General features: G+C 40.7%; 3 protein-coding genes across 7 annotated transcripts; 1 reads left to right on the top strand and 2 right to left on the bottom strand.

Annotated features, from left to right (window-relative positions):
- Positions 1–889: 889 nt before the first annotated feature.
- On the bottom strand, positions 890–5,992 carry metap1d (methionyl aminopeptidase type 1D (mitochondrial)). Its single transcript, XM_019348456.2, has 11 exons — positions 5,974–5,992; positions 5,785–5,871; positions 4,625–4,782; positions 3,905–4,054; positions 3,677–3,825; positions 3,485–3,527; positions 3,213–3,376; positions 3,032–3,129; positions 2,764–2,811; positions 2,600–2,678; positions 890–2,306 (listed from the first exon to the last, which is right to left on the bottom strand). The coding sequence occupies exons 2-11, from the start codon at positions 5,822–5,824 to the stop codon at positions 2,216–2,218; spliced, it is 1,020 nt and encodes a 339-aa protein (XP_019204001.1). The 5' UTR covers positions 5,825–5,871; positions 5,974–5,992; the 3' UTR covers positions 890–2,215.
- Positions 5,993–10,118: 4,126 nt separating this feature from the next.
- On the top strand, positions 10,119–19,522 carry LOC100700247 (calcium-binding mitochondrial carrier protein Aralar1). 2 transcript variants are annotated; one of them, XM_003438203.5, is made up of 18 exons: positions 10,119–10,283; positions 11,014–11,067; positions 12,196–12,341; positions 12,729–12,844; positions 13,220–13,359; positions 13,473–13,619; positions 13,837–13,975; positions 14,099–14,192; positions 14,290–14,374; positions 14,537–14,618; positions 14,723–14,881; positions 15,095–15,147; positions 16,095–16,175; positions 16,677–16,817; positions 17,024–17,162; positions 17,391–17,549; positions 17,659–17,749; positions 18,571–19,522. In XM_003438203.5, the coding sequence occupies exons 1-18, from the start codon at positions 10,272–10,274 to the stop codon at positions 18,761–18,763; spliced, it is 2,031 nt and encodes a 676-aa protein (XP_003438251.1). In that variant the 5' UTR covers positions 10,119–10,271; the 3' UTR covers positions 18,764–19,522. The 2 variants fall into 2 exon arrangements, with proteins under 2 accessions (XP_003438251.1, XP_013124668.1); XM_013269214.3 differs by lacking the exon at positions 10,119–10,283 and adding an exon at positions 10,290–10,657.
- On the bottom strand, positions 18,947–27,313 carry LOC100690967 (cytoplasmic dynein 1 intermediate chain 2). Of its 4 annotated transcripts, none has more exons than XM_005476107.4 (17): positions 27,157–27,313; positions 25,265–25,373; positions 25,039–25,171; positions 24,478–24,613; positions 24,054–24,116; positions 23,728–23,855; positions 23,549–23,638; positions 22,951–23,113; positions 22,773–22,872; positions 22,421–22,546; positions 22,187–22,333; positions 21,979–22,092; positions 21,717–21,850; positions 21,434–21,578; positions 21,188–21,328; positions 20,937–21,062; positions 18,947–20,845 (listed from the first exon to the last, which is right to left on the bottom strand). In XM_005476107.4, the coding sequence occupies exons 2-17, from the start codon at positions 25,370–25,372 to the stop codon at positions 20,744–20,746; spliced, it is 1,956 nt and encodes a 651-aa protein (XP_005476164.1). In that variant the 5' UTR covers position 25,373; positions 27,157–27,313; the 3' UTR covers positions 18,947–20,743. The 4 variants fall into 4 exon arrangements, with proteins under 4 accessions (XP_005476164.1, XP_003438042.1, XP_005476165.1 ...); XM_003437994.5 differs by having other exon boundaries at positions 24,478–24,562; positions 27,157–27,312; XM_005476108.4 differs by lacking the exon at positions 24,054–24,116.
- Between the last annotated feature and the right edge of the window lie 556 nt (positions 27,314–27,869).

Here is a 27,869-nt window from a genome sequence, read left to right as displayed (position 1 = left end):
ATAACTCACATGTGCTACACACCAAATCTAGTTAAGACAAGATTAATGTTGCTTTATTGCACAAAAAACAGTCTTTCCCCACATAGACAGATAAGAAACTTTGGCATCCTATTGACAAAAGTCCACCTCTTGCATTATAAGAACTATAATCATATCAAGAGTTTCACAAACGGTCACATGATGATGTGGCAAAAAGCAAACAAGTTCAACTTCTCTAGATCTCAGGTGTAGCATTGCCACACAAATGTGTACACAGTTTACTTGTAAGTAAAGTACAGACTTCACATCTTTAACAATAGAAAGTGTTTTGTTTTTGTTTTTTTAAATAGTCAATGTTCCATTTGAAATGTAAAACCGAGCAGGGATTTATTGGGAAAACTGCAGTTCAAATACGGAGATCAGGAATGAGTCCCAACTTGCAGGAAAAGAATGTGAAGAACAGAGTATTCAGATCCAGAGACCAACACCTCTGCCTGCCACTCCCTGTTCCTCCCTAAAACCTCTCCTCTTACTCACCTCCGCTTGCACTTGTATCTGATCCTTGCCCCCTGTCCCCTTTGCCTTCTAAGATTGTTTTCAGATTTGTGTCATGCTTTATACTAAATGAATCACATGCTTTTGGGAATCACTAAGAATTGTTAACTTCACTCTTGAACTGATTCACAGGCAGCTCACACACACAGCTGAACACACCCTGCGCTAAAATCAGATGAATTGTTGGGGGGGGAGCTACAGTAAACAGAACACCACTTCACTTCTTTGAAAGCTTTCTTTGCCACGTTACATGTGATTTTTTTCTTTATTTTAAAAAAATGTATCATAAAAATGATTATGATATAGTTTTGTTATCATGTGTCATGCATCAATTAAAATGACATGAATCATTTCCTGGTTGGACATGTGCAGACTACACCTTTATTTGATTAATCCTTCCTGCCTCGCCCACAGGTGGCACCGGTATGGGCACACAGATACACATCATACGCTGGCAGGAAGTGAAAACACCCTCTGGCAGGTTTAAATCCAGTAGCTCTTCCCTTTTTTTCCTCCCTGAAGCATCATCAGTTCAACACACCACCTCAATTACAGCAGCATTATGAGGTTTTACATTTTCAACAACGCATAATGTACAAACACTCAAACATGTGAGAAGACAGCTCTGTAATGCTGCTTTATTCTTCTCTGCTAAATCGACCTAAGGAGACAGAAGATACAGACAGTGATGAGGAATCTGAAATGTGAAACAAAAGGATTTTGCTATGCCTGGAATTTAAAGCCTCAAGCACAATTTTTTAACCTCTTGTTTGTGCAAATTCTCCCACTCACCGCATAAGTTGGTGAAGTGTGCAGTGAGTGAATCTGTTATATTTAGTGAACAAAGATGTTAAGAGTTTATGACCATATAACAAAAATATTTGTGTGTGTCAAGTGAAGTAAACTTCTGGCCCTGTAAATAGATTAATCTGAATTAAGACTGATTCTTTTATGTTTAACAAGTTACAATTGTGAACCTGGGGCCAGAAGCAAATTATCATTATTATTATTGTTATTATTTATTTTAAGTAATCAGTCTGGCACATGAGAAACCTGCTGATAATACAATGTCTGATGGTGTGTGCTGCCATCTGCTGGCCATCCTCCACAGAACGTCAGTCATCAACAAGCACACTAAACCTTATCTGATGTATCTCATGCATGTGTTTCAAAAGTCTCGCTAAATTATCGTAAATGACTCTAATACAGAATTAAAAGGAATTTTGACACCTAATCACAATAAAAGGCTTTGAAACTGCATTTCAAGGACAATGAGAGATCTTTTACAGAAAATATACAAAGAAGCTGAAATGTGGGGTTTTTGACATCATTAAATCTGTGGAAAGTCTTCGAGAGAATAGATACGGGTATTGTTGTAATGAGGACTGCATCATGCTCAAATTTAACCATGTTAAAAAGAAAAATAGATCAATGATGTGATCCAGCAAACCAACGAGGTTTAAATTAAATACCTTAAAAATCCTCACTCATACACAAAACCGAGCTTTAATAAGATCTACTCCAACGCCAACTTAAATATCGATAGTTCTTTATATTTACTAGAGCCCTTTTTTTCACTTTACAGATAGAAACTGTGTAGATTAAAATATGTTCTGTTATTTCTTCCACTTGTCATCCCAAAAGGTAGTGTAGATTTTCAGCTGAGGCACTCTAGGGCTCATCAGGTTGATGCACTGGTCTCTTCTGGCAGTTTGGTGAGAATATCCACACCGTCCGCTGTGATAACCACTGTGTGCTCAAACTGAGCCGACCTGCAGGACAAAACAAACATGTAAGATCTTAAAAGAAGAGATCAACATTTAGGGGAATAGCTTTGATGTTTTTGGGTGCAGCTTATGGAACTAGCAGACAATTATTTTAGTTTAGTATAAAGTTTGTAAAAGGTCTGGCTCTCCAGAGGTTAAAAATAGCAATACCAGCATCTAAATTTCTCTAATTAAAGTGCTAAATAAATAAATCTGCACAGAAATCAGAATAACCGAAACCTGAAAGTCAGGAAATAGCAAGTCATTAAAAAAAAGGCCTTCATTTGTGCACTGTGTACCTTTTATCATCTACAGAAACTGCAGTCCACTTGTCCTTCAAGATTCTGAACTCTGCAGACCCCTCCATCAGTATAGGCTCTACACATGAACAGATATTAGTAACCCTACACTCATAAACAGCATCATCTTAATGTGCACACAGAGACTGTAAGGTGTAACTTACCTATCGTGAAAGCCATCCCTTCATCCATGGTCATGTGATTGTCGTTAGCTAAAATAAAGGAGAAGAATAGTGACGGCAAAGAAAAAGCATCAGGCTGAGAAGAGAAGACGTTTTAAGTTAATTTAGTGAATCAAATTAGGGAAACAGCACAGGCAAACATCAAATAAAAAGTGAATTTGGATAAAACCAAAAGCGTGTTTTTGAATGAAGCCCACTATCTTATGACCTCACAGAGATATTTAACATTTGACTACAGACTCAAACTCACCGTGGTGCCAAATCTCAGGATGGCAATGAAAATGGGAGCCTATTCCATGCCCAATAAAATACGGACACACTTGGAAGCCACTGGCATGGGCTATTTCACTGCAAACAGTACAGAAAAATATTAGAAGAAAGAAAGAAAAATAGTACTGTATGTGATATGCAGTTGATGAGTATGTGTGTACCTGATAGTATTTCCAATAACACAAAGCTGTGCACCTGGTTTGCAGGCATCGATGGCTTCATCTCTGCAACGCCTGGCGGTTTCCACCAGTCGCCTCCCAACCTCGTCAACCTGACCAATCAAGAAGGTTTCTGAGGTGTCACCATGGTAACCATCCAAATACACCTATCAGGAAGAGGCAGTGATAACTGATTAGATTACTGCCGGCCTGACTGATCACATGCAGTATGGTATATGAGTTTCTCTGGGTGATTATGAAAGGCGTGAACTTACAGTTACATCAATGTTGATGATATCTCCATCTTCAAGTGGCCGACTGCAGGACATGTCAACAATGAAATCTTATTCAAAAGTGTAATACTGAAAGAATTATATTACCACCATTCATTTAAATGTTGTTTTTTACTAAATGTTAGAGAGTAAAAGGAAGGAAAGTATTCTAAAGGAAATGAAACACTCATTTACCTGTCAGGTATGCCATGACAGACCACGTTGTTCACAGATGTACAGACTGATTTGGGGAAACCCCCGTATCTGAGAGGGGACGGGTAGGCATTGTGCTTGATTGTCTCTTTGTGCACGATAAAGTCTATTTCTTCTGTTGTCATACCAACCTGAAAGGCACAAGCTGTTATCTTTGTGTTGTTTTCGATGGCATGAGAACAAAAACAGGGCATGCAGTAATATGCTTACTTTCAGACTGCGCCCAGCTAGGAGCAGCACATGTCTGGCCAGCTGACATGCCCTAGTCAGGCCTTCGATCTGCTCTTTGTCTTTGATTTCTATGTAGTCTGGCCATTCTGGGACAAGTCCAGTCTGCACATAGTCAGGCTGCACAATATGCTACAGGAAGGGAGCAGAGGCAGGACAGGATGTTAAGGATGAGTCTGTTTTGTAAGTTCAATATAAAGGTTTTTTAAAAAGAAGTTATTTCTTAGAGATTGGAGTCCAAACCAAAAGCAATGATGAAACTCCTCAAATGACAGATGTTAAGAGTGTTTCTCATTCTGAGTACCTCTAATTCTCTTAATTCATTTTTACTGCACCTCTGGTACATTTTATCCAACATGTGTTTAATCCTAACTGAAAAACTCCAGTAGAATAATATAAAAAGCTCTCATAAGTTAGTAAGAGTTGACATAATTGACCATGAAAATAAAACTTAAATTAACCTAACTAAACTAGTCCCAAGATCCCTCATCTCCACTGATGACCCTTAACCTACCTATATGCATATGTTAAACATTTCAGCTTCTACATTCTATTGCAACTGCTGATATTAAAAACACTGCTCTCAGCATGTCGAGCAGAATCACAAGAAGTTCAGATGATTACAACATCTGGTGTTTTGTTCCAGCTACATCTTTGTTGATTCAGCTAATAAAGGGGTCATTTTAGGCAGGGTACTTGTACCTTGGGTACTGCATAGGCGGGCCTGACAGTAGCTGGACGAACTACATTGTGAGAACTTTTCCACTTCCTCCAGAAGAAACGTCGATGCTGCTGACACAGCGAGCCTGGGGGGGGACTACAGCTGCCCAGACAAGCTCTGCGCAGAAAACTGGCCAGTCCTAGAGAAAAGAAGAATAAGGCAATGATGAAGAGAGCCCTCTTAATTGAAAAAGGGTTCATTAAGTGCTAAGAAGTTTAGACTTTCAGCACATTTTCTTTGTTTCTAATAATTGCTGAAGAGGAGACTAATATTTCTTTTACACTGCATGCTGTATCAGGCATGCAAAAAAAACCCACTGATTTTTAGAGTGGTTCTCAAACTTTCCCTGGCATGCACCACTCAGACAACCCCAAAAACATCCCAAACAAAACAAAAGCATCCATTATGAATTTTATGAAGGAGGAGGTCAGCATCACTTTGGATGTTTGCATGTGAGCTGAAATTCTCTGTAACTAGTAGTATCTCTTTGGTTATCTATGTGAACATTATGCATATACAGTGTTCAAGCACTGTGGTCCTGGTTAATGTCTTGTCAAAAAAACAAAGCTTTTCCAGCCTTCTGTGTAGAAAAGATTTGGAGGCCACAAATAATGAGTGGCCACTTTAATAGGTACACCTGTACTATCTCATGTATACCAACTGAGCCGTTTTAGCCTAAATAGGGATACGTTCATTGTTGTTTGTATTTTCAGTTCGCAGTTATATTAAGCGTCTTATATGCTTATTTTACACTGGGCTTAATTCTACTGACAGGTGTTTCAATAAAGTCACCTTAAACAATGTATGGATAAAGCCATGTTTGAGATGCTGCACGTTGCGTGGGCTTTGCGCTCACAGTCCAAAGACGTGCAGGTTAAACGGTACATCTAATTTGGTTCTAGATGGTCGTAAAGGTGTCACTGGTTTTTTGTGTCTCTCTGGCGGTCTGGAAATTTAGCAGCCTCTTAGAATTTATTCCCAGGCACTCAGATTTAAGTCTTCATTATTTAAGTGAAGTGGAACAAATGAAACTCGTGAACTTGTTTAAAGCGGTCTTCATATGCTGAACTCGCCGATGCTGAATGAATGAATAGTGTGTGTGTATTTTGGAAAATGAGTGAGAAAGGCTTCAGCGCTGTACCTGGCGATATTGCAAGTCCTGCTGAACAGCGCGCCGCCATGCTTTCCTTGCAGAGGTCACGTGGTTAAAGAGTCACGTGGTGCTCGGCTGTCGTAAGCAAACATTTTTATTGAAAAGTATTTCCCAAGCGCTGTTAAACAGAGCAAGGGGCTGTTAATAGATTTTTTCTAATATATTCTGGATACTCACATGATTTTACTGCACGCAGAAACAAAATTATTTCACTAAAAACAAAAGTTACCAGAGTCAAAATTATTAGCTCCACTGATGCTAATATCCAATTCTGTTTGATATAGTTTTTAACATGATTTACAGTGGAACTGAAGTCGGGGCTTTGTGCAGGCCAGTCAACAACGTTAGCTTTGGTCTCCTCACCAGGAGCTACATATGTTTTGGTTCATTGTTGTGTTGAAAGACAATACGACAACCCAGACCCGGGTTTAATGTTGACTGCTTGAGGTTTTCTTTCAAAATCTTCACATATCCTTGTTTCTTCATGATTCCTTCGACCCTGACAGGACTTCCACTTCCATATGAAATGAAGCATCTTCACAGGATAATACTCTCACCACGGTGCTTCAGTATGGGGATGGTGTTCTTTGGCTTGTACCCCTCTCCCTTTTTTCTTCAAACATAAGCAGCATCTCTGTGGCCAAAGAGCTCAAGTTTAGTTTCATCTGACCAAGGGACGCGTTTCCAGTATCTTTCTCCAGCTTGTCGGTAATGTATACTTCAGTCTGGTTTGAAAGTGTCTCTTCTGCAGAGCTTTTCTTGGTCTGAAACCTCTCAGTTCATTGCTGTGCAGGGTTCTAGTGATTGAAATCTTTGAGACTGCAATTCCCGACTTAATTAAGTCATTCAGTAGTAGCCTGGCAGTTTTTCTGGGTTCTCTAGAAACATCTCTCTCTAGTTTTCTTTCCAGAGTCTTTGAAATCTTTCGATTTCTACTTCTGTCAGGCCTTTTCTGTACTGTGTGTTTTATTCTTTAGATTTGCATCAGACAAAATAAAGTGTTACCTTTTGTTATTCAGTTTGTCTCAGAGTCTCCGTTTGAGTCCTCTTTGTGCAATTCTTGGATGTTTTTTACTTAATTTTAAGACCTGTTAAGGTCTTTATACTATCACCTTAATAAAAAATAAAACTACAATTAATATGGAGACTAATAAAAACAAAAACTGAAACCAGAAAAATTATTGTGAAAACATGCAATAACTAAAAGCTGATATTAGAAAACAACAAATGGAAAATATGCACTCTTTTCATATTAATAGTAAAATCTCTTAGCTACTAATTACTAGTAGCCTGCTGGCACCTCCCCTGTAATGTCACTAGAAGGTCAACCTCCAGAACTGTTCTCTCTGTCTCCTGGACTCTTTGATATTTATTTTTGTTTAGTTTCACAGCGTCTGTTTTCCTTCCAGTGAGTTTCCTGTCTGGATTCAGTTTTCCTTTCCCAGTGGATTTTTGTATTCTTCAGATCTGCATCAGACAAAATAAAGTGTCACCTTTTGTTATTCAGTTTGTCTCAAAGTCTTTGTTCTTGTCCTCTTTGTGTAATTCTTGATGGTTGTTTTTACTTCATTTTAAGACCTGCTAAGGTCTTTAAATTATAACTTTAGAGATCATTTTTTAAAAGTACAATTAACAATGGACACTACTAAAACCAAAAACTGAAACCAGAAAACTTAATGTGAAATCTAATTTTTAATAACAAAAAATACTATTAAAAAAACAAATGGAAATCCATAAATATGCAGTTGTTTAATCTTAATAGTAAAATCTTTTCACTCCTTTGTTGTTAGTAAATTACAGTAGCCTGTGAATCTGGCACCTCCTCTATAATGTCACTAGAGGGCGCTCTGATTATCTGTAGAGCTGATTCCTATACAGATCAACCTGACAAGCGCGATGTTGGAGCTTGCACAAATTGCTGATGGAAATCTATACCTGATGGTGCTGCTGTGATTAAATATTTTTGTCCTTCAAAATAAAATGTAGGTGAATATGGAAAATAAAGACTGAGTCTATGACCTCATGTCCTGCAGGTAGGACAGTACTTCTTTTTTGGATGGATGGATGGATGGATGGATGGGTGGATAAGACATGTATAAGTTAGAAGAAAAGAGTGAAATGATAAAAACGGCTGTGTAAAATATTAACACACAAACATGTCTGGAAGCATCTCCACACCTCACTGTCGCACATGTAATGTGGTTTTACTGGTAAAGGTTTTCAGCAGAGTTTACTAGTAAGTGGTTTTACTGGTAAGTAGTGTTTGTAGTAAACAAGGAAATGAGAATATCACGTGTAAAAGTGGTCAAACCTGTTCATATGCTCATTTAAGCTGATGTGGTTCAAAGAGTGAACCCTGTGTTTGTCTATGTAATCCTGTGATTGTAAAACAACTTGTGTGATTCCATTGGTTTTTATTTTATTGAAGGTAAGGTTAAAAGTCTCAGGACTTTCTGTTTAGTTCACTTTGAGACTCGAAAATGCACACAGTGCACTTAGCATAAAAGAAAAGAAGGTGTAGACAGAGCCTCTCCACATTGTAAAGAAACCATATGGAAATGAAGAAGGAATATGATAGCGTGCCAAGAGAGGAACTATGGTATTGTATGAGGAAGGCAGGAGTGGCAGAGAAGCATGTGAGGGTGGTGCAGAACATGTATGACAAAAAGACACAGGTGAGGTGTGCGGTAGGGGTGACAGATAGGTTCAAGCAGGGATTGGTATTAATTCAGGGATCTGCTCTGAACACCTTCTTGTTTGCGATGGTGATGAACAGGCAAACAGATGAGGTCAGGAAAGAGTCTCTGCAGCCGTTGATGTTTGCAGACGACACTGTGATTTGACAGGTGGAGGTATGCTCTGGAGGAGCATACCTTGTGTGCGAATGAGAGGGAGACAGGTATAACAGTGAAGCTGCAAGGAATAGAGGTTGTTAAGAATAAACTTCTGGGGTCAACAATCCAAAGCAACAGAAGGTACACTGAAGAAAAGAGTAAAGACAGGGTGGAGCAGGTGGTGTCAGAGGTGATTTGTGACAAAAGGATACCAGCAAAAGTGAAAGGGAAGGTTTACAAGAGGATAGTGAGATAAAGAATCTTCAATATGGAGCTACCAGACTGGATGAAAAGAGGAAGACCACAGAGAAGATTCAGGGTTTATGTTAAAGAGAAGCATATTAGGAAAACAGTAAGATGTAGACAGGTGATCTGCTGTGGTGGCCGCTAAAGGGAACAGCCAAAGGAAGAAAAAGACATTTCTGTATTTATTCCTAGTTTTGTGTTTTTTCCAGTTAAGGTTAGTCATGTCAGTTGTAGAGTGAGCTTAGTAGTTTACCTCAATCTTTAACTCAATCTTTCCTAGTTCTTATTTTCTCTTTCCTCTCCCTGTGTGAGCGTGGATTTGCATTTCAGACAGACTATGGCAGTTTTGATGTTTCCTGTGATTTAAAGCCCTCTCTAAACAAAATTGTCACCTGAATCACTATGAAAAGTTAAGAAAGAAATAAACTACTTGTGGTTTTTGGTATTGTGATGTCTGAACTTACCTTCCCTGTCCTACAGCATGCCTACTTGTTTGGCCTGTTATGGATGTGCCAGCTCTTTCTTGCTGCATCCATTAATGACTGTTAACATCTTCTGCTTTTGAGGCTTCTGCTGAAAAAGCCGCCTCTTTATCAGATGAAGATTTAAGTTGATAATAGGTAGACTTTGATAATACAAACCACAGACTCAGTGACTGACTCTGTAATGTAGCTGTGCTATTTAACAATAGGGCTAAACGTACTGTACTCTAGTGAACACCTCTACAGTATAGAGCAGATGACATTTCTACAATTATCGTAGCACATACAGATAACATGCCATAATAGGACTGCTAGTGGAGATACTGTAGCAGGTAGCTGCCTTATCAGTGAAAACAAACACTGCTCATATCTCTCATAAGGACACCTCACCAAGGTCAGGGAGATAAACTCTTATCTATTTTCAAACAAACAAAAAGTAAAATAAAGTGTATTTTTTGTTTTGTTTTTTAAGCATGAAAATAAATAATTGCTACGTCATATACAGGACATCGAAATAAAGTCGGGCTGAATTCATAGATATTTTTAGAGCAGAATTCAAACCCAGAGGTCTTTGTTGTTGTTTATTTATTTTTTTATAATGAACATTCTTTATTGATCTGTTCCAACAATGTGTAGCTCGGGGGTGTCATCAACAACTAAAGTGACAGTATTACTAGCTGCTGTGGTATTTGTAGTATTAGCAGTGGGATAGTCACAGTAGTGCAGTACTTTTACTAACCGCAGTAACAGGAGTCTCAGAGCTGGCACAGATTGATAGCTAAACCAATTTACTGGCCGCACCTTGTTTTTTTCAAAGCGCGCGCTGTTTCGTTTCATTTTCCGACACTTGTAGCTACACGTCTGAGCGCGAGCGCTGCGTCTTGCTCGCTCACTGTACTGACGTCAAACCAGCATGGCGGTCAAGGTGACTTGTGGATCGCTCTCCTAGCGTTTTTCAAACCTCTACTTTGCCGTGTTTGCATGTTTTCTGTTCGTTTTCTTGTGTAGGAGCTATCGAAGCTAGCCTTTCTGCTCCCTTCCGGGTAGGCTGTCTCGGGCTCGGTGTATACCGACGCTGTAGCATCCCTGCTAGCTGCCGCACAGCGGCTGGCCTTGACGAGACATCTACGAAGCCCGGAGTTAGCGATGCAATGCTATACAGCTATCGGACTACTATTACTGCAGTGATTAAACAAAATCACTACCGCTAGCTGAACTCCCATCTTTTCACAGCAGTCGACTCTTAGTTTGCTCTCATCATGTTGCTCGTTGCCCGATTTAAAGCGTAACATTGAAACGGTTTGTGTCCTTTTCACATGAGTAGTGTGTGCTTGCTAGCTGGCTACCGGATAACGGTAGTTTAGATTTTTGTAGAAGGGCTTGGCTTGTTGGCTGGTGGGCTTTCCTACATGGCTCAACTTAAATGTACGCCACGTCGCAGTGCTTTGGTTCTATGTATTTGCCGCAGTGGGTCGGTTCTCCTTCACGGCAGTGGACTCTTTCAAGGAGACATCACCCCCTAAAGCTTCTTTTTTTCTGCTCGCTTTGCTTCATGCTATGTCCAGCTCTCCGCCTGCAAAACTTGCTTCTGCTTTGTTGGTGTTTTAAAAGCACTTTCGAAAATGTCATCGTTATTTCGGTGTGTGCTGTTTTAGGTGCAATCTACCAAACGCGGGGACCCAAGTGAGCTTAAAGCAATCTTCCAGCAGGTAAGCGCTAACAAAATCTGTATGTCATCTTATGCATATTTGCATAAGGGGGGGTGTAGTCTGAACTGTTTTTATTTGGTGAATGAGCTTGTAAACTTGTGTCATGGGGTTTAAATTACAGCATAGCCGGGGTGTATCTGAATGGCACATTCATTAGTTAGCCAAACAGTGCTTTATTTTTCCTCACTGAAGTTAAAGCACAACGTCAGTTGTGGTTTATTCTTGTTTAGTCACTAACAGCGGATGTGAGTGGTTGGTACAGCGTTGCAGAAGTGTAATATGTTTTTTTCCTCAGCTGTCTGCTCGTATTATCAATATGTGTCACGCTGTCATACTCGGTGGTTGCTCACCGAGCCTGGTTACCTCAGTTAAGCGATCAGGCTGAACTTAGTTGCATGTCCGTGTATAACTGTGTGATGTAATGAGAGACTGTGGTAACAGCAGACTTTGCTAACCTTCAGCTTTCTCCAATGTCTTCTGCGTGGAGAGTGTGTGACCCGCTGCGTGGTTGTCCTGCCGGTCAGCAGTTTTTAGCACACTGACAATACAGAAGGTCAAATAAGTTAGCTCCTGCCAAAAAACATTAGTCCACGTGTGCCTGCTCATGCTTGTACAAATGTGTCTCTGACATGTCATGTTGTAGCTGCATGATTCGTGACCTTGGTTGTTCAGGTGCAGCATAAATAGTCATTACAGTTTGGTAAGACGCCAACAAGTGATGCAGGGTGGTTAACTTGATAGCTTTTATTAATAATCTGCATCTGTAACAAAGTGTGTGTAGTTTCACACTGTTGTTCTCCACTGCTAGTGTCCCTGTGAGCTCCCGGGAGGAGACATCAATTCCTTTGAGGTTGTATGAAGGGCGTGTATATAATTTAAAAAAACCAAAACAAAACAAAAAACCAAATGAAAACATGTGGCGCTATCCACGTGAAAGTAGTCATTGTCATGCTCCACTTTTGTCTCCAAGCACTGTGGGCACACAGGTCTTTGGTTAGGTTAAAAAGCTGTAATGTCAAGTTATACTGGTGGATTGGGTGAACTTATGAATCAAAAGGGCAATACCTGTATTTGTTTAGCATGTCTTGTAAGGTATCCAAGATGATGGTATGTTCTTTCTCCTCTCAGTATGCCAGTGTAGAGGGCAAGGATGGAGAGAGGTTCATGACCCCAGGAGACTTTGTCCAGAAGTATCTAGGACTACATACACAGATTCACCACAACCCCAAAACTGTTCAGGTCATTGCTGCTGTGGCTGACACCACAAAGGACGGGTATGTACCGACAAAAACCCTGTGCATACACAAGCTCTCAGTTTATCAGCACTAATTGACGATTTATTGAGACATGTCTGATTGCTATTACAGCTACTTTAGATAAGATAAAATACACAGTGACTTTGTTAAAAAAAATCAGAAATGACAGATGGTGTTTCTGTCGGTCATCGGCTTGCCTTCTAGTTCTTACAGAAACATAGTGACCATGTTTTGTTTTGTTTTTTTTATAGGGGTGATAAAACTGAGAAAATTTATTGTTCCTTGAACCATTATTGTGTGAGCTCACCTTTGCTTCATTCCAGAGTTTTTAATCTCTTAATGGTGCCTTTAAAGGTTTAACCTTCTTTTTTCCCCTCTCTCTCTAAAACTCACACACCTTTGCAGGCTGATTTCATTCCAGGAGTTTCTTGCATTTGAATCTGTGTTGTGTGCACCGGACGCTCTCTTCATAGTAGCTTTTCAGCTGTTTGACAAGTCTGGAACTGGAGACATTTCCTTCGGTATGTGTGAATTTATGCCTTATTTCACTTCATACGCGTAAAGATTGAGCTTTATGCAGTTTCAAAATGTTTCAGCATGGATTTTATTGTGCTGCACTGAATTCATTCCCATTTGTCAGCAAAGAAATTTTTGTGGTTTCCTGCAGTGGAGAAGTAATTTCCCAACATGACGTTGTTAATCAGATTATTCCTTAGGCTTAAGCATTACACATGGATGAGTTTATGTAATTGTTCTCATGCACTGTGTCTCCTTCCTTTCCAATGTCACACACACAAAACTCTGTTGTAGAAATGAAATGTTTTAACCTCATTGTTTATAAAGTTTAAGAAAGTCCTGCTAAGATTTTTTTTTTTTCTAATGTGTATCGGCTGCAGAAAATGTCCAGGACATCTTCAGCCAGACCACAGTGCACCACCATATTCCTTTCAACTGGAACTGTGAGTTCATCCGTCTGCACTTTGGACACGACCGCAAAAAACACCTCAACTACCTCGAGTTCACCCAATTCCTGCAGGTAAGTTGGGTGCCTTTTATGCTTTCATTTCCTTGTTTCCCTTTCTTGACATACTGTGTGACTTTGACTATATTTACATTATTTACACACTGTCTTGCGATGTCTTTTTTTAGGAGCTGCAGTTGGAGCATGCACGCCAGGCATTTGCCCAAAAGGACAAAGACAAGAATGGTGTCATCTCTGCCCTGGACTTCAGTGACATTATGTCCACTATCAGACACCACATGCTCACCCCTTTTGTGGAGGAGAACCTTGTCTCGGTGAGTGTTTCGGCTCTTCAGGGAGAGCTGACTGGTATTATAACCCACTTTGAAGCATAACCTTTTTGGCCTAAAAGCGTCAGGAGTTCCAAAAGTTATACAATATGTCAATTATTTTAAAGTTGATCCTGTGACCTCATGAAGAGATTATTTTTAAAAGAAAAAACTTGCTGATAAAGCCGTACCTGATGTGCAATGCCTTTTTTCTTTCTGCCAGGCTGCCGGAGGAAGTACCTCTCACATGGTCAGCTTCTCTTACTTCAATGCCTTCAATTCTCTCCTGAACAACATGGAGCTAATTCGCAAGATTTACAGCACACTGGCTGGCACGCGGAAGGACACACTCGTGACCAAAGGTGCACATATCGTTACATTACTGTGACGTTGTGGCTTTGTTTCAAATAACATGTTTCATGGATGACAGTCATAAATGCTGATGTTTAACTGAAGTGTTTCTTCCTGACCTCTCTGATCTGCAGAGGAGTTTGTTCATGCAGCCAACAAGTTTGGTCAGATCACTCCTATGGAAATTGACATCCTTTATCAGTTATCAGGCCTGCACTCTCCCTCTGGGTAAAGACACACTCATGCCCAAATTCTTACATTCAGTATGCATTTGAATGATATTTACATACAATGCTGATAATGGGGAAATGACCATGTTTTTCAGGCGCCTGAACCTTGCTGACATTGACAGGATAGCTCCACTAGAGGAGGGGTGCCTGCCCTATCACCTGGCTGAAAGCCAGAAACAGGTAGGATGCTTTTAACGGGCTGGCTACACATCCTGTTATTAATAACTGACCTAAAACCAGAACAAGATTTTACTGTGTGTAAATATTTTCAAACCTCAGTGCAATGTTTCATTTAATACAGTATGAAAAACAATTTAGATGATATTATGTGTTTTTCATCAGGCCCACGGAGATGGTTCAAGGTCTGTGTGGCTCCAAATCGCAGAGTCCGCCTACAGGTTCACCCTGGGCTCCATTGCTGGAGGTGATCTTAACAGTGCTTTCAAACAGACACATACCAAAAGCCTGTTATCTCATTTAGTGGATTCTAATCAGTCTGACTTTGGGTGTGTTTTTTGTTTTTAATAGCCACGGGGGCAACAGCTGTGTACCCCATTGATTTGGTAAAGACTCGTATGCAGAATCAGAGGTCCACCGGATCCTTTGTTGGCGAGTTGATGTACAAGAACAGCTTTGACTGTGCTAAGAAGGTGCTGCGCTACGAGGGCTTCTTTGGCTTCTATAGAGGTAGGCCCACGTGCTGACTGTTTTATCCTCCTGTCTCTACACAGAACGTCATACGTTTCTCAACTCATGTTATTTTCTTATCTGCAACACCCAATTTATCTTGCTAAAAAAATCAGTGTAAATACTTTTATCTCTTTTTTTCGTGTTTCTGTTTGCCCAGTATTGCTAATGAAAGGAGAGTCCTGTAACCAAGTCTCCCATAATGCCCCACAGGTCTGCTTCCTCAGCTCATAGGTGTGGCACCTGAGAAGGCTATCAAACTTACAGTGAGTACCTGTCATTATTAAAGGCTTTTTACGACCAAACGGGTCCGGGGTATACTCTGCTTCGGTTGCTGGGTTTTTTGGGGGGTTTTTTGTTTTGTTTTTTTTAATCCAATTTTGGTTTCATCATGTTCTCTCTACATTGCTTCACTGTAGTTTGGAAACCTCTATGTAGTTAAGAGGAAATCTTACTGAAGGTTTTTCCATTTCCTGTGTCACACACAGAGTTAAAAAGCCTGGACTTCACTTGTGGTACATTTCTGTGTTTAATGTTTAGAGATATCTTTCTATTTTTAGCTGTTTGTGCAGCCAATGTCAAAGTCCTTCTGTGCTAATATTTACATGTCCTCTTTTTCCTTTTTATCTTTTTTGAAAACGTCCGTTACTTTTGAGGCACTATGTCAAGATCAATCAGTTACATCACTCAGTGTTTCCTTAAATGCTGGAGAGTACCTGAACTAAAGCAAGAGGTTAAAGGGTTCACAGCAGGGTTGTAGGAACTCTGATAATTGTTAGCAGTTGTAGTACAGAGAAACCAGATAATGGGGGACTTCCTCTGTAAGTATTGAGATAAGGTTCTTGTAGTATAACAATACATTGGCTTAAGTAAACGCCACTAAATACAAAAACGCGACAAAAGCACACAAAACACAATGGAAATGGAAAAGTGTTTTCCGCAACTGTTCCGTCACGTTACCGTCTCCCCAAAAACAGTTCTGTTGTGTCTTTTTCTGTTTGTTGGTGTTTTCTTAAGTTGCAGTGGGTTTGACCTCTCAGGGCCACCATATAAAGATGCCTGTACACAATCTGTAGCATTTCAACAGTAGTTTTACTAACAACATGGAAAAGAGTAGTCTGGGGGGAAAAAAAGTAGGGTATTATGTTGAGGCAGCTCCACAAAAGTAAGATTAAGCTGATTGAGTTTGTCCTTTTTTGTTTTTGTCCCACAGGTGAATGACTTTGTAAGAGATAAGTTTACCGAAAAAGATGACACAATTCCTCTCTTCGCTGAGATTATGGCGGGTGGCTGTGTAAGTACTGAGTGCCACTTTCTCTCTTTTTTTTTTTCTTTCTTTTTTTTTAAAATCTTTTCTGCGTGTGAATGAATCAAAGAGCATTCAGTAAGAAAATGTGGATAGTCATTTAAGAGTGTGTGCAGTAACATGCATGGAGTCCTCACATTTGCTGCATTAAGTTGCCTGCAGAGTCCGACTTGCGTTACTAACACTGGATGCACTGCTAATTTGCTCCCAGAGTGAACCGAATGTCCAATGCAACATGTTCTTTTTTCTGTTTTTGTTTTTGATAGCGTTGTTCATCTTTACACACATTGGCCCAGCACTCCTTACCGTCCGAGGAAATGGCAAAGTAATTGATCGATCAGGATGTAATTTTTACTTTTGATACTTTTTCATGAGAAAAAAAAAAACTTGGTTCCCATCCCTGAGCTGCATACATGTGAGATGCAGGAGCAGATTTAAAATTGCATGCGTGGAAAAGTCATCTGTTGCCTTCTTTCCTTGTGTATTTAGGCTGGAGCCTCTCAGGTGATCTTTACCAACCCTTTGGAGATTGTGAAGATCCGCCTGCAGGTTGCAGGTGAGATCACCACTGGACCTCGAGTCAGTGCACTGAGTGTGGTCCGTGACCTGGGCTTCTTCGGCCTCTATAAGGTAACATTCTTTGAAACGTATAAAACAGACGGGAGGTTGTAAGACCAATCTGTAATCATGAGAGTAGCATTACAAACGGTATTCTTTCCTCCTTGGTGGAGAAATAAATTCTTGCACTTAAAGCTTCTTGTATCTATGGACACATGCCATCTTTACATCTGGTTTTCAATATGTTACATTTTTCTCTCTTTAATGTGTCCTTTTAGGGTGCTAAAGCTTGTTTTTTAAGGGACATCCCCTTCTCAGCCATCTATTTCCCTGTGTACGCCCACACAAAGACTCAACTAGCTGATGAACAAGGCAGGCTGGGAGCTTTGCAGCTTCTCACTGCTGGAGCAATCGCAGGTGACCTCAGATTATAATTCACAACATGAAGTCAGCCAGTGCTTCGTATTAGCATGCCATCTGATCTATGCTACAATTTATAAAGTAAACCATATGTGCATACTGTTTTTCTTTTATATTTATTTTTTAGTTTTAGTTGAATTAATAAAGGCACAATTTTCACTTCCACTTAAAGCACAAAGACCACGTTTTACATTATCTTCACGACTCCCTGTAACTGTTTTCCAGGTATTCCTGCTGCCTCCCTTGTGACACCTGCTGATGTCATTAAGACACGTCTACAAGTTGCTGCGAGGGCAGGGCAGACCACCTACTCTGGAGTCATGGATTGCTTCAGGAAGATTTTGAAAGAGGAAGGTTTCCGAGCTTTGTGGAAGGGAGCTGGAGGTGTGTGGCTGTGTGTCACTGGACAAGTAGACGTGCTGTCTCTGATTGTTTTTGCATTTAAACTAAAATAAACTGTTTTTTGTTTTTGTTTTGTTTTTCCTTTCTCCAGCTCGTATGTGCCGATCTTCTCCTCAGTTTGGTGTGACTCTGGTGACGTATGAACTCTTGCAACGGTGGTTCTACGTTGACTTTGGCGGACAGTAAGTTTGTCTTTTTTCTTTTAAAAGAAGACTTAGCTGGATACTCCTGTGTGTATAAAGGATACTCCTTTATACACACAGGAGTATCCAGCTAAGTCTTCTTCTGTTTGTATCCATATAAGTATTTAAAAATATGTTGAAAGTTGTCAGTGCTCCTGTGATGAGAGAGAGAGAACGGTGTACTGTAGCACAATAACATTGCTATATTACAAAGACATTTTCAGAAAAGCAGCATTGTAACAGATGTCAGTGTAAAAGAGACTTGGAGTGGTGCCACAAAGTATTTGGATACATTAGGTATAAATTATCAAAGGAGATGGCATTTATTTGAAATGAGGATATCACAAGGACAGTTGTGAAAGGGGGGGTTCCAATTTTTGAAAACATTTTGAGTCATGTTTCATGTCAATCTTGTAATTTGCTGCTCTTTAAAGGCCTTAAATCAACCACTGTCCTTTGTGGTTTAAGTTTTCTTTACTGCACTCTTTTACCCTATTTTTATCTCTGAAGTGATTCTTCTGCCTTTTTTGCTCCCTTATACAGTTACATTTTTTACAAATTCCCTTAGGAAAAAAAAAAGGCACTTTTTAAAAAAAAATCATCTTTAGTAGAAAAGATTTAAAGTCAATCTAAGGAACCTTTGGGGTTGGCTAAGGGAGGCCGTCTCATTAAAAAACAGACCTTTTGAAGTCCATTTAAGTAGGTATTATGGCTGGTTCAACCATTAAAAATACATTTTAGTCACTGTGAAGTAGATGCCTACAAAGTTGCTAAACAACTTTGGTTGTGAAATGACTCGTCATGTCCTCTCCTCTCTGCAGTCGTCCGTCTGGATCCGAACCCAAACCCAAGTCTCGAATCTCAGAGCTTCCTCCCATCAATGTGGACCACATTGGAGGTTACCGCCTGGCTGCAGCTACCTTTGCTGGGGTGGAGAATAAATTTGGACTCCACCTTCCCAAATTCAAGTCGTCCGGTGTGGCTTCCATACATCACCCAGCTCAAGCACCGTAGAGGTCTCGATTTCCATATCATTTCATCATCCCTCTCCACAACTACCAGGAGCCAGACACTCAGATAGACACACAAATGAAGCACACACTCCACAAACAGAGGTCACTGACTTAGGAACAAACACCACTGGCCCATTACTCTCTTCAGGGTAAAAGGTGTGCTTCAGTGGCCACTAGCCAGCCATAGAGGTGGAGAGCTGCCTGCAGCTGTGTACAACAGAGCAGACAGCGATGGGGACCAGAATCTCTGACTGTGTTCAATCTTCAGTGGCTGTATGCTCCTGGCAGCTCCATCTTTTCTGTTCTTCTCAAAACGGAGCCTTGGGCACTCCTCTGTCTCTCATGATATGATTTTCATTTTGTTTTCTATCTGATACTCAGTATGAGCAGGACTTCTCTTCTTGGACAGCGGGTATAGAAAATATTAGATTGATCTGCATGGTATGTGGGGCTTCACTGTCAACCTGTCCTCATTCAGGAGGTTTGATACTGTACATATTGTATAACTGTACTGACCAGATGTTACGAGAGAGCTCCATAACATTCAGTCAACATCACGGCTCAGTAACTGTAATGTTATGGCACTGTGGGGCTTTGGGTCCTCGCCTCTGAGAATCACTCTTACTGATGTACAGAACTTTTCAAGTGTTTTCTTGATTAAAAAGAAGAATCATGAGCAGAGAATTAGTTATTAATAAATTAAGTGTATCTCATTTGAGTCATTGTATTTTAATGAAATAAATCATCCATATGGTTTTAATTTTACCAGTATGTCTCAAATTTTATTCCAATGGGAAAGTGCAACCATCCATTGTATCGGGAACAGAAATGGAGAAGAATACAGTACAAGTAGTGTAAGCAGAGCACTTGTCTTATTTTACATCAGGTGTGGTTGCTTCAGTGTGCTTTAAGCTTCTTTTTTTTTTTTTAAATGTTAACTTTGTGAGGCAGGATGTTGAATCCATCAAACATGGAAGGAATGAAAAACAGGATGGACAAAAAAACGAAATAAAGGACTCCCATTTTGTGGTTAACTTAGTTTCCAACTTTTGCTTCATGCCTTCATCTAAAACTTCATTTAGTTTATTTAGCTCCTCTTAAAGAGGATGTGTCGGGGAAATGTTTCCAATAACATTAACCTTTGGTACAGGAAAAACGCATCCCCTTTTCACTGTACTAGTGTCAATAAATTCAAGCCAAGTAGAGTAACATATTTTTGCTTATTAAGAAGCTCGTAGTGCTAATTTCAAGATTGTACAATTCAAACTTTTAGTACAAAGCAGCGTCTTTAAAATAATACACAAAATATTTAAATAAGTACAACCACCGTGATAAATATTAAATATTGTAGTGGTTAAAATGTAAGAATGACACGCTTCTGCACAGGCCAGCTATCTATGTGTGAGTGCATTAGCTGTTTTAGTGCTTCTCAGAATAAAAGGGTGTCGTATTTTCAGTCTTTTCAAAATTTGCCAGCTGTGCACAAGCGTGTCTGGGAAAACATGTAAAAACACTTAAACGGTAATAAAAAGGTGCAAGTACAAAGGTTTGCATATTTAAAAAAAGAGACGAGTCTGTTGAGGCCTCAGGAGAAGAGCAGTTTCTGGAGCCCTGAGGATGTTATCAAAGCTAGAAGTTCAGAGTGGGCAGCCACATCTACACTGAAAATCACTTTCCTCTATTCCTCTAAGCTTTCAACAACTTACTCTGGTTTCTGTGCTACTACTACACCTGACATTCATTGTTCCTACAAATGTACTCTAAAACTCTGAAAGAGACATTCAAAAACACATCTAAAGCTTCCACTTCTATCCATTCTAGCTCTGCACATCTCCTCAGGCCAAATGTAGAATGTGGAGAAGCTGGCAACCAGAGAGAGCCGCGCGCAGCTCTGGCAGTACTGTGTAATGTACTATAGGTGTAGCGGACTGGAGAGAATTTTATGAGTGGTTGTGTGTGGGGGTGAGTGGGGTTTGCAACATCATGCATTGGCCAGTTCCTCAGCTTCATCTCTGTTTTCATTGATCTCAGCCAGCGTCCTGACGAAGCGGGTCCACTCATCTGCTTTGGGAACACAGATTTGCTGCAGGAAGACAGATGCATGTAAACGGAGGGGTTTGAGTGGGGGGGATTTGTGGCATTACATGAAAACACAAAAGGAGCCGACATCTCACCTCGCCTACATCGTAGACCTGAACCTGTCCCTCTGAGTCCCCAGTGGCAATCTCCTTTCCAGTGTGAGACCATCTGACACGGTTCAGTGCCGGAGCCCCATCCACATACACACTAGCAGTTGGAACCTAAAATACACACAAGAGCTTACTGAGAAGCAGATGCATACATGCTCGGGTGTGCTCAGGTACGCTTTGGATTCTCTGTCAAATCCGAAGTCAATTCTGTAACTCAGGTAAAAAATTGGGCATACTTCGGTATCATTGTTGAGGTTCCACAAGTCCAGACGTCCAGCTAGGTCCACACAAGCAAACAGGGCAGGGTGTGTTGGAGACCACATCGCATCGTAGACGTAGTCACAGCTGTCCTCAAAAGAGTATAATGGACGGGTACTCTACAAGGGAAAGCGTGGGTGGAAGTGGCAGAGAGAAACAATAGATTTATGTCTGGAAACTGTTCTAATCTTGACTCATGCTAAAAGTGACTGATTCAGTCTCACCTTAGTGCTCCAGAGTTTGACGGTCCAGTCAAACGAGGACGAGATGAAGAGGTGAGAGAAATCAACAGGTCCTCCAGCACTGTGGCAGCTCAGTCCAGTAACCGGACCATGGTGGCCTTCAAACACTTCAGTGATGCCTGCCTTACTGTAACACACACACAGGACAGCTCTGCTACCTGACCTTTGAACCCCAACGTGGAACGCTTTAACACTCTCACTTAAATGGGTACAGAGACTTTATACATTATTATAGTAGAAATACAGGCATTTTATAAGGTCTTACCTGCCATGGCGACAGGCGGTGTAGACGGAGCCGTCTTCGCTCCCTACCACAAAGTTGTTAACGTCACCCAGAGGAAACGCCATGGAGGTGACAGCCACCGCTTTGCTCTGTTTGAACACCAGCTCCAGACTGTCCTGCAGGGAAAATGCACAAAGTCTCAGACAAAACAGCTCATATTTACGTCTGTGTTCATTGTGGCAGCAAAAAAGGTCATTGACGTTATGTCTGCATGTCTGTATATGCGTCCATACATCTCGTGTACCTGTGGCTGGGAGAGCATGTCCAGGCTCCAGGAGCACATCTTGCCATCAGTGGAAATGCTGATCAGGTTGTTGGCATTTTGGGTTCCCACCACATTCACGCAGTAGACTGGGTGCTGCACACAGTGGTGCACAGTTCATAGATTAAAAAGATGCAGGAAAAGAAAAGTGTGTGTAGACAATGAAAGACTGTGTGGTCCAGTGCATTACTGTGTGTGCAGCTGCAGACAGGGGAGTCCTCTGCACAGGGGTGCGCTTATTGCTCCTGTTGTCCCATAATACTATCTGTCCCGAGTATGTCCCACCCACCACAAGGTTGGGGTGAAACTTTGCAAAGCCGGCTGACATCACTTCAGACTGTGGAGAGACAACAGTAATGTCTTAAGTATTTCTTATTCCAAGTGGAAAGAAGAGAAGCTTCTGTACTTGAAATGCATCTTTTACCTGGCAGTGGAAGATGTATTCAGGGGTGGGCTTCTTATACTTCATGTTCCAGACCAGTGCCACACCATCAGGCTCATGTGGAGCGTCCTCATTGTTGTTATATGAGGCCACCAGCAGCTCTGGATACTAAGAGAAATATAGCAGTCATTAGTAAGCACAGACAAGGAACAATGATGCCTAGTAAGATTCATTCAGTATCACTAATCTAATTAGTGGTCAGTCGCCATACACATAATTACAGTTCCTGAATTTTAGTTAGGTGTTACTTCTTAGATGTGAACCTCTGCGTGTGTGCCTGAATCAGCCTGAATTCCCACTGAGGGTGCTGTTATGGACACATGAGACTTCCTACCTGAGGAGACCAGTCGAGACAGGTGACCACTCTGTTTTTAGTCCAGCGCTCATCTGCAAACTGTCTATTCAGAACCAGCTTTGCCCCAGCCTGCAAGTCACTGAAAAAGGACACGAGGAAATGAAATCACTTCATTTCTATTTACAGCATTGACACTTTTTTCTGTCATGTGCCTCACCCCTCCTTGTCCTCTAGATCTCTGCCGCTATAGTCGAAGCAGACATCCACCTGCTCAGCCAGAGCTCTCTCCACAATTCTGCTGCCGCGCTCAAAAAATGATAAGAAATCATCCGAGTGAAGCAACTGCAGCTTCTCTTCCTCGGTCAGCTCCTTGGGGGCGTCTATGTGGAAATAAAGGAAGAGGAGTAAATGCTGATCATTAACGCAGACGTCTTATTTGCCATTTTATATTTGTTAGAAAATACTGAAAAGAGTTAAAAAAAAGCACTAAAACCATAAAAGTTTAACTCTTTCCCCCCATAAGCACCATATTTGATGACGTTCCCTGTACACATGATGATATCTCAACAAAGATGTGGCTTGATGATCATTTCCAGGTTTTTCCAGGGATAGCTGCATAGGCAGAGACCACCCTCAATAACTTTTAATGCAAACTCAGTCATTTTGTTCTATAAGCAGACCTGATATATGACAGAAACTGCTCAGTTCAGAAAAGAGCTTCAAGGGTTACGTCCAGCAGGCTTTGGATTTTTTCCATTAACAGCGTTAACAGCCAGCTCACACAAAGCTTACATTCTACAAATGTCTTTCCTTACCTTCCTGCTGCTGTTCACCCTGCTCATCGTTGTCCTCCTGGTTGTCCTCTGCTGGTGGAGGAGCAGTTATCTCCTCATCCTCTTCCTCATCTGCAAAACACAGATTCACATTCTTTTTTTTCTCCCACCGCTCAGTTTTGATTTAGCTGGGGTGAAAGTTTGGGAAAGTGTTTCTTTACCTGCTTTTTGATCGGTGTGTGTCATTGCCTCCGTGGGTGTCTGCGTTTCTTTGGAGTAGGACACCATTTCCTTCGGCAGAAAGTCCACCTGGGTCACTTTGGACATGCCTAGCCTCACGGCTCCACGTCTACACGTACATTGCAGAAATAAGCAGATGCACACACGGGTTTGCAGTATGAAACAAAAGTGAATGCCAATTTTTTTCATGTACAGACATAAATAGTGATATATGCGTGGACATATTTGGACAAATCTAAGATGAAACCACAAAAAAAAGCACAATAAAAGTTGGAAGACAAGCTAAAGGAGAGAGGAGGTGCAGTACCCCATCAGCTCAGAGTCGGAGTGGAGTTGCAGAGTAGAGGGGTCAGGATCCCAATGCAATGTCCTTATACAGCCAAACCACCAGATATCGTTAGTAAGTGACAGAGAGGAAGGAGCAGGAAAACAGGAGAATGAAACAAAACACAGAAGACAGACAAAAGGTGAGCCATATAAGAGATGTTAAAGATGGGAGATATGGCAAAAGGAAAGCAAGAAAGACAGAGAAAAGTGCGTGTTAATTAAGAAACATCAGCGTGCTGGTGAAAAAGCAAAGAGCAGACAGTTTAGAATTCATCAAAGTAGAATAAACTTGTTAATACACACACCCACACTTAGCATGCACTTAATGCACACTTAACTGACTAAATCACATAAGAAAGAATGAGAATAAGCAACCAATCCCCATCTCTCTTGCTCTCTCTGACCTTGGTCCTGCGTTTCCATCGCCAGAATCTTGACTTCCTGCATCGCTGCCGACAGATTTGTTGGAGGGAGACATTGGGGCAGGGACTAGGTAGTGAAACAGACATGTATCTTCTGTTACTACCCTCAGGGGCTGAGCTGCGAATGTGTGTGTACGCGTGTGTGTTTGTCAGAGTGTGAGTGACAGGTGGGCGAGTGAGGGAGACAGCAAGTGAGTAAGTGAGTGAACGAGGGAAGGGAGGGAGGTACAGAAGAAGTGTGTGAATGAGTGGGTGAATGCATGCAGTAAAGAGGACAAAACACAAAAGGACAGACAAAAGGGGAGAGAAGAGAGAATGAAAATAAATGGCAGGCAGGTTTTAGGTGTCATGCGCAAAACATGTAAAAACATCCACATATTGTGTTATGGAGAAAGCGATGAGTGTGAGACCGAGTCAGAACCAGAGAGCTTAGAGAGAACTCTGAAAACGCTGCAAATCCATCAAGCACATGAGCACAAAGTTATGGCAGATAAGTGGAGGTGAATGTTAAAAAACAGGAGCATGGTGGCAGCACGCGTTTACCGTGGGGTACGTCGGGGGTTATGCCAACGCTCTGCAGCAGAGCCTCAGCCTCCCTCCTCTTCCTCTCCAGGTCTGAATCTTCATGGCCGGCTGAAGATCCACCCGTTGCCTCACCTCCACGTTTAGAGTCTCCCTACAAAGCACCACACACAAACAACTTCAGTCTCTCAGTCTGACTGCTGCACTGCCTTTCTACAAAATTTATGTAATAGTTGCTATTACACACATCCTTCTTTTTCTTCTCTTCCTCTTTTCTTTTCTTCTCCTCTCGAATCTGGGCGATCCGTTGTTTCTTCCTTTCCAGCTCAGCCTTGAGCTCACTCTTGTCAGACATGCTGCAGGATGGAGCAGGTCGTTACCACATAACAAATTACTGGTCCACAAATATGAGTCCAGTCGTTTTACCTACTTGTGAACAGCAGACCTTCACTAGTTTAAAGGGGGTTTGAATGGGGTTACTACTAACCTCTGACCTTAGTATGAAGACAAAAGCCAGGAAAAAAATATTCTAGTAACGTGATACTAAACTTGTGGAAAATATATGAACAACTACTTTAATAGCCAATTACTCTACCTGTAATTTTTCAAGCAAAGAAATCCTAAAACTGTTCTAAATTTCCAGACTCTCGAATGTGAAGATTTACTGCTATTTTTCTAGTATGTTGATACACAAAACCTTCTGACACATTTTGTTTTAAAATTGAATTAAAGTGTTTGTAAATGACATTTAATCCATTTTCCCTGAAATTGTTAAACAGTCACTCAAAGAACTTGTTCATGAAGTTTTATTGGTAGTCCATATTATGAGCAAGTATTAGCTATTTCCTGGTCTATTGGCATCAGTATTTATACCAGCTCATAAATTAAAATTTAAAAAGTAAAGATGAGACAGTAGAAACACCCTTCAACCGTGTTATGAGTCTTGATGTTGCACAGTTTGTCCACTAGTGGGCACTCTGCAGCTCCTCCGTTGGCCACAAAACAACTAGCAGTCTCAACAACCAGCTGATCTGAGCACAGCACAAATGCCGAGCACATTAACAAATATACATTAACAAAAACAAAACAAAAAAACTATACATAAACAATGTTAGGGAAATCTGTCTATGTTCCCTGTTTATGGAAGGAAAAAAGATTGGGCCATTGTATCATAATTTTGGAATACTAAATCACCAAATATCTATACTGGCCTTAAGAAATCATGTTGTCAACAATTTTTCATGTTTTCTTCTTAAACTTTTTTTTACATGCACCCTATCATACTATTACATGCCAATTACAGGTATTGTGCACGCTAGTTATATTGTTAATAAATATAATGAAAGCACTCCTATCTTCCATTGTTTACACAAATAAAACTAACTTAATTTAAGCTTCCCCTTTGACTTAGAAACTTAACAACGGAGTGCATCAGTTTGGCTGTTTGAACTAAGATTTAAAGTAGCCGTGGGGCTATCACACTGCTAACATGTGAACACCCGCCAGTTGCTGATAACAATGTTCTCTTTATCTCTTTTCTCCATAATGTTACAGTCGAGCGCGAACAGCCGAGGTTTCATAAATAGAGAAAAAAACAAAATGCACAGATTGGGTATTATCATTCCTTCAGTCAAAACTCATCCAAGAAATAATATAATTTTCATTTATAAGCCTGTGAAAAGTTAGAGCTAGCATCGTTTTAAATAATAACCTGCACACAAAATCTCCACACTGTGTCCTAATCCAAAGACATTGATTTCTTTGGTGACCACAGCCGAGACGCTCATCACTACTCCACCCAATGTCATAACCGCAGAATAAAACACAAAATTAGCTGCTGCGCCTCTTTTTAATCTTTTTTCTTAATCCTCGGCTTAATACTTGGCTTATTTTTCAGCATGTTAAGAGTTTACATGTAGCCCGGCGTTTGTCAAACGCGTTTCTAATCTAATAAACAGCTGCGATGTCAGCACAGGCGGCTAGCTGTGCTAGCATGCTAATCTCCATGGCAGCCGGCGGGCCCGCTGTTACAATAAACCGACTAACGGAAACGTCCCGCAAACCAGCGGCCGAGCTTTTTTGATTTAATGTCCCCGCACGCGTGTCTAATTACATAGTTATAAGAGTATAATAACGCACCTGCTGTCAGAAGTCAAATTTACGTAGACAGACAACAACAGAACCCAGTTTGTTGGACGCTAACTGTGAAGGGAGATGATGGAGACGGAGGGGGGACTGATGATGCTGGAAGAGACAGCGCTTGGCTGCACTTAGCTCTTCTTCTATACGGGTCGGACACAAAGCTGTTAAAAAGCAACAGCATTACCGCCTCCTGCTGGCGGAATCCCCATCTAACCGTCTCTTATTTATATTTATATGGTTATATGGGTGAATGGATGGATGGATGGTTATATGGTTAGGGGTATAATTTTTTTAAATATATTTTTTTATGCATCACTGCTGTTATTCACAAAGGCCTATAAAACAGGAACATATAACACAATAAAAGTCATAAAAGATACACAAAGTGCTACAGTCTATAAAAAACAAACTTCCCTATAAAAACATATCATCTGCCAGTGCTAATAGATTTTTTTATAAGCAAAGTCTTACTTATTAACTACTAACCAAACATGCTCACCTGCCACTGAACCTCACAGTTCTTGTCTAATCTCTTGTCTAATCTTCATAAGTACAGCTGTGAATACTGAACCAACAAGACCTGGCTCCACCTTGATAAGGGCTTGATAAAGAATTAAAAGGAATAAAATATTAAAGCAGCAGGTATTTGGTGACCGTAGAGTTTTTGTGATTGGCTGTTGGCTTCAGTGTGTAGCATGTTTGTATAGGCC

The sequence above is a fragment of the Oreochromis niloticus genome, linkage group LG18 (assembly GCF_001858045.2).
Source record: "Oreochromis niloticus isolate F11D_XX linkage group LG18, O_niloticus_UMD_NMBU, whole genome shotgun sequence".
Classification (NCBI taxonomy): Eukaryota; Metazoa; Chordata; class Actinopteri; order Cichliformes; family Cichlidae; genus Oreochromis; species Oreochromis niloticus.
The sequence above is the reverse complement of the archived record's forward strand: the minus strand, read 5'-3'. Positions and strand labels throughout refer to the sequence as shown.

What these genes read in the sequence shown, in the direction of transcription:
- metap1d (XM_019348456.2), bottom strand. Translation starts at nt 5,824, where the DNA reads ATGGCGGCGCGCTGTTCAGCAGGACTTGCAATATCGCCAG. An exon ending in TGTCATGGCATACCTGACAG is followed by an intron (nt 3,528 to 3,676) that starts GTAAATGAGTGT and finishes CATGTCCTGCAG; the next exon opens with TCGGCCACTTGAAGATGGAG. An exon ending in GTTTCTGTAGATGATAAAAG is followed by an intron (nt 2,307 to 2,599) that starts GTACACAGTGCA and finishes TTTGTCCTGCAG; the next exon opens with GTCGGCTCAGTTTGAGCACA.
- LOC100690967 (XM_005476107.4), bottom strand. Translation starts at nt 25,372, where the DNA reads ATGTCTGACAAGAGTGAGCTCAAGGCTGAGCTGGAAAGGAAGAAACAA. An exon ending in ACCTCAACAATGATACCGAA is followed by an intron (nt 21,063 to 21,187) that starts GTATGCCCAATT and finishes TGTGTATTTTAG; the next exon opens with GTTCCAACTGCTAGTGTGTA. An exon ending in AGGTCTACGATGTAGGCGAG is followed by an intron (nt 20,846 to 20,936) that starts GTGAGATGTCGG and finishes GTCTTCCTGCAG; the next exon opens with CAAATCTGTGTTCCCAAAGC.
- LOC100700247 (XM_003438203.5), top strand. An exon ending in TTAAAGCAATCTTCCAGCAG is followed by an intron (nt 11,068 to 12,195) that starts GTAAGCGCTAAC and finishes TTCTCCTCTCAG; the next exon opens with TATGCCAGTGTAGAGGGCAA. An exon ending in AGTTCACCCAATTCCTGCAG is followed by an intron (nt 13,360 to 13,472) that starts GTAAGTTGGGTG and finishes GTCTTTTTTTAG; the next exon opens with GAGCTGCAGTTGGAGCATGC.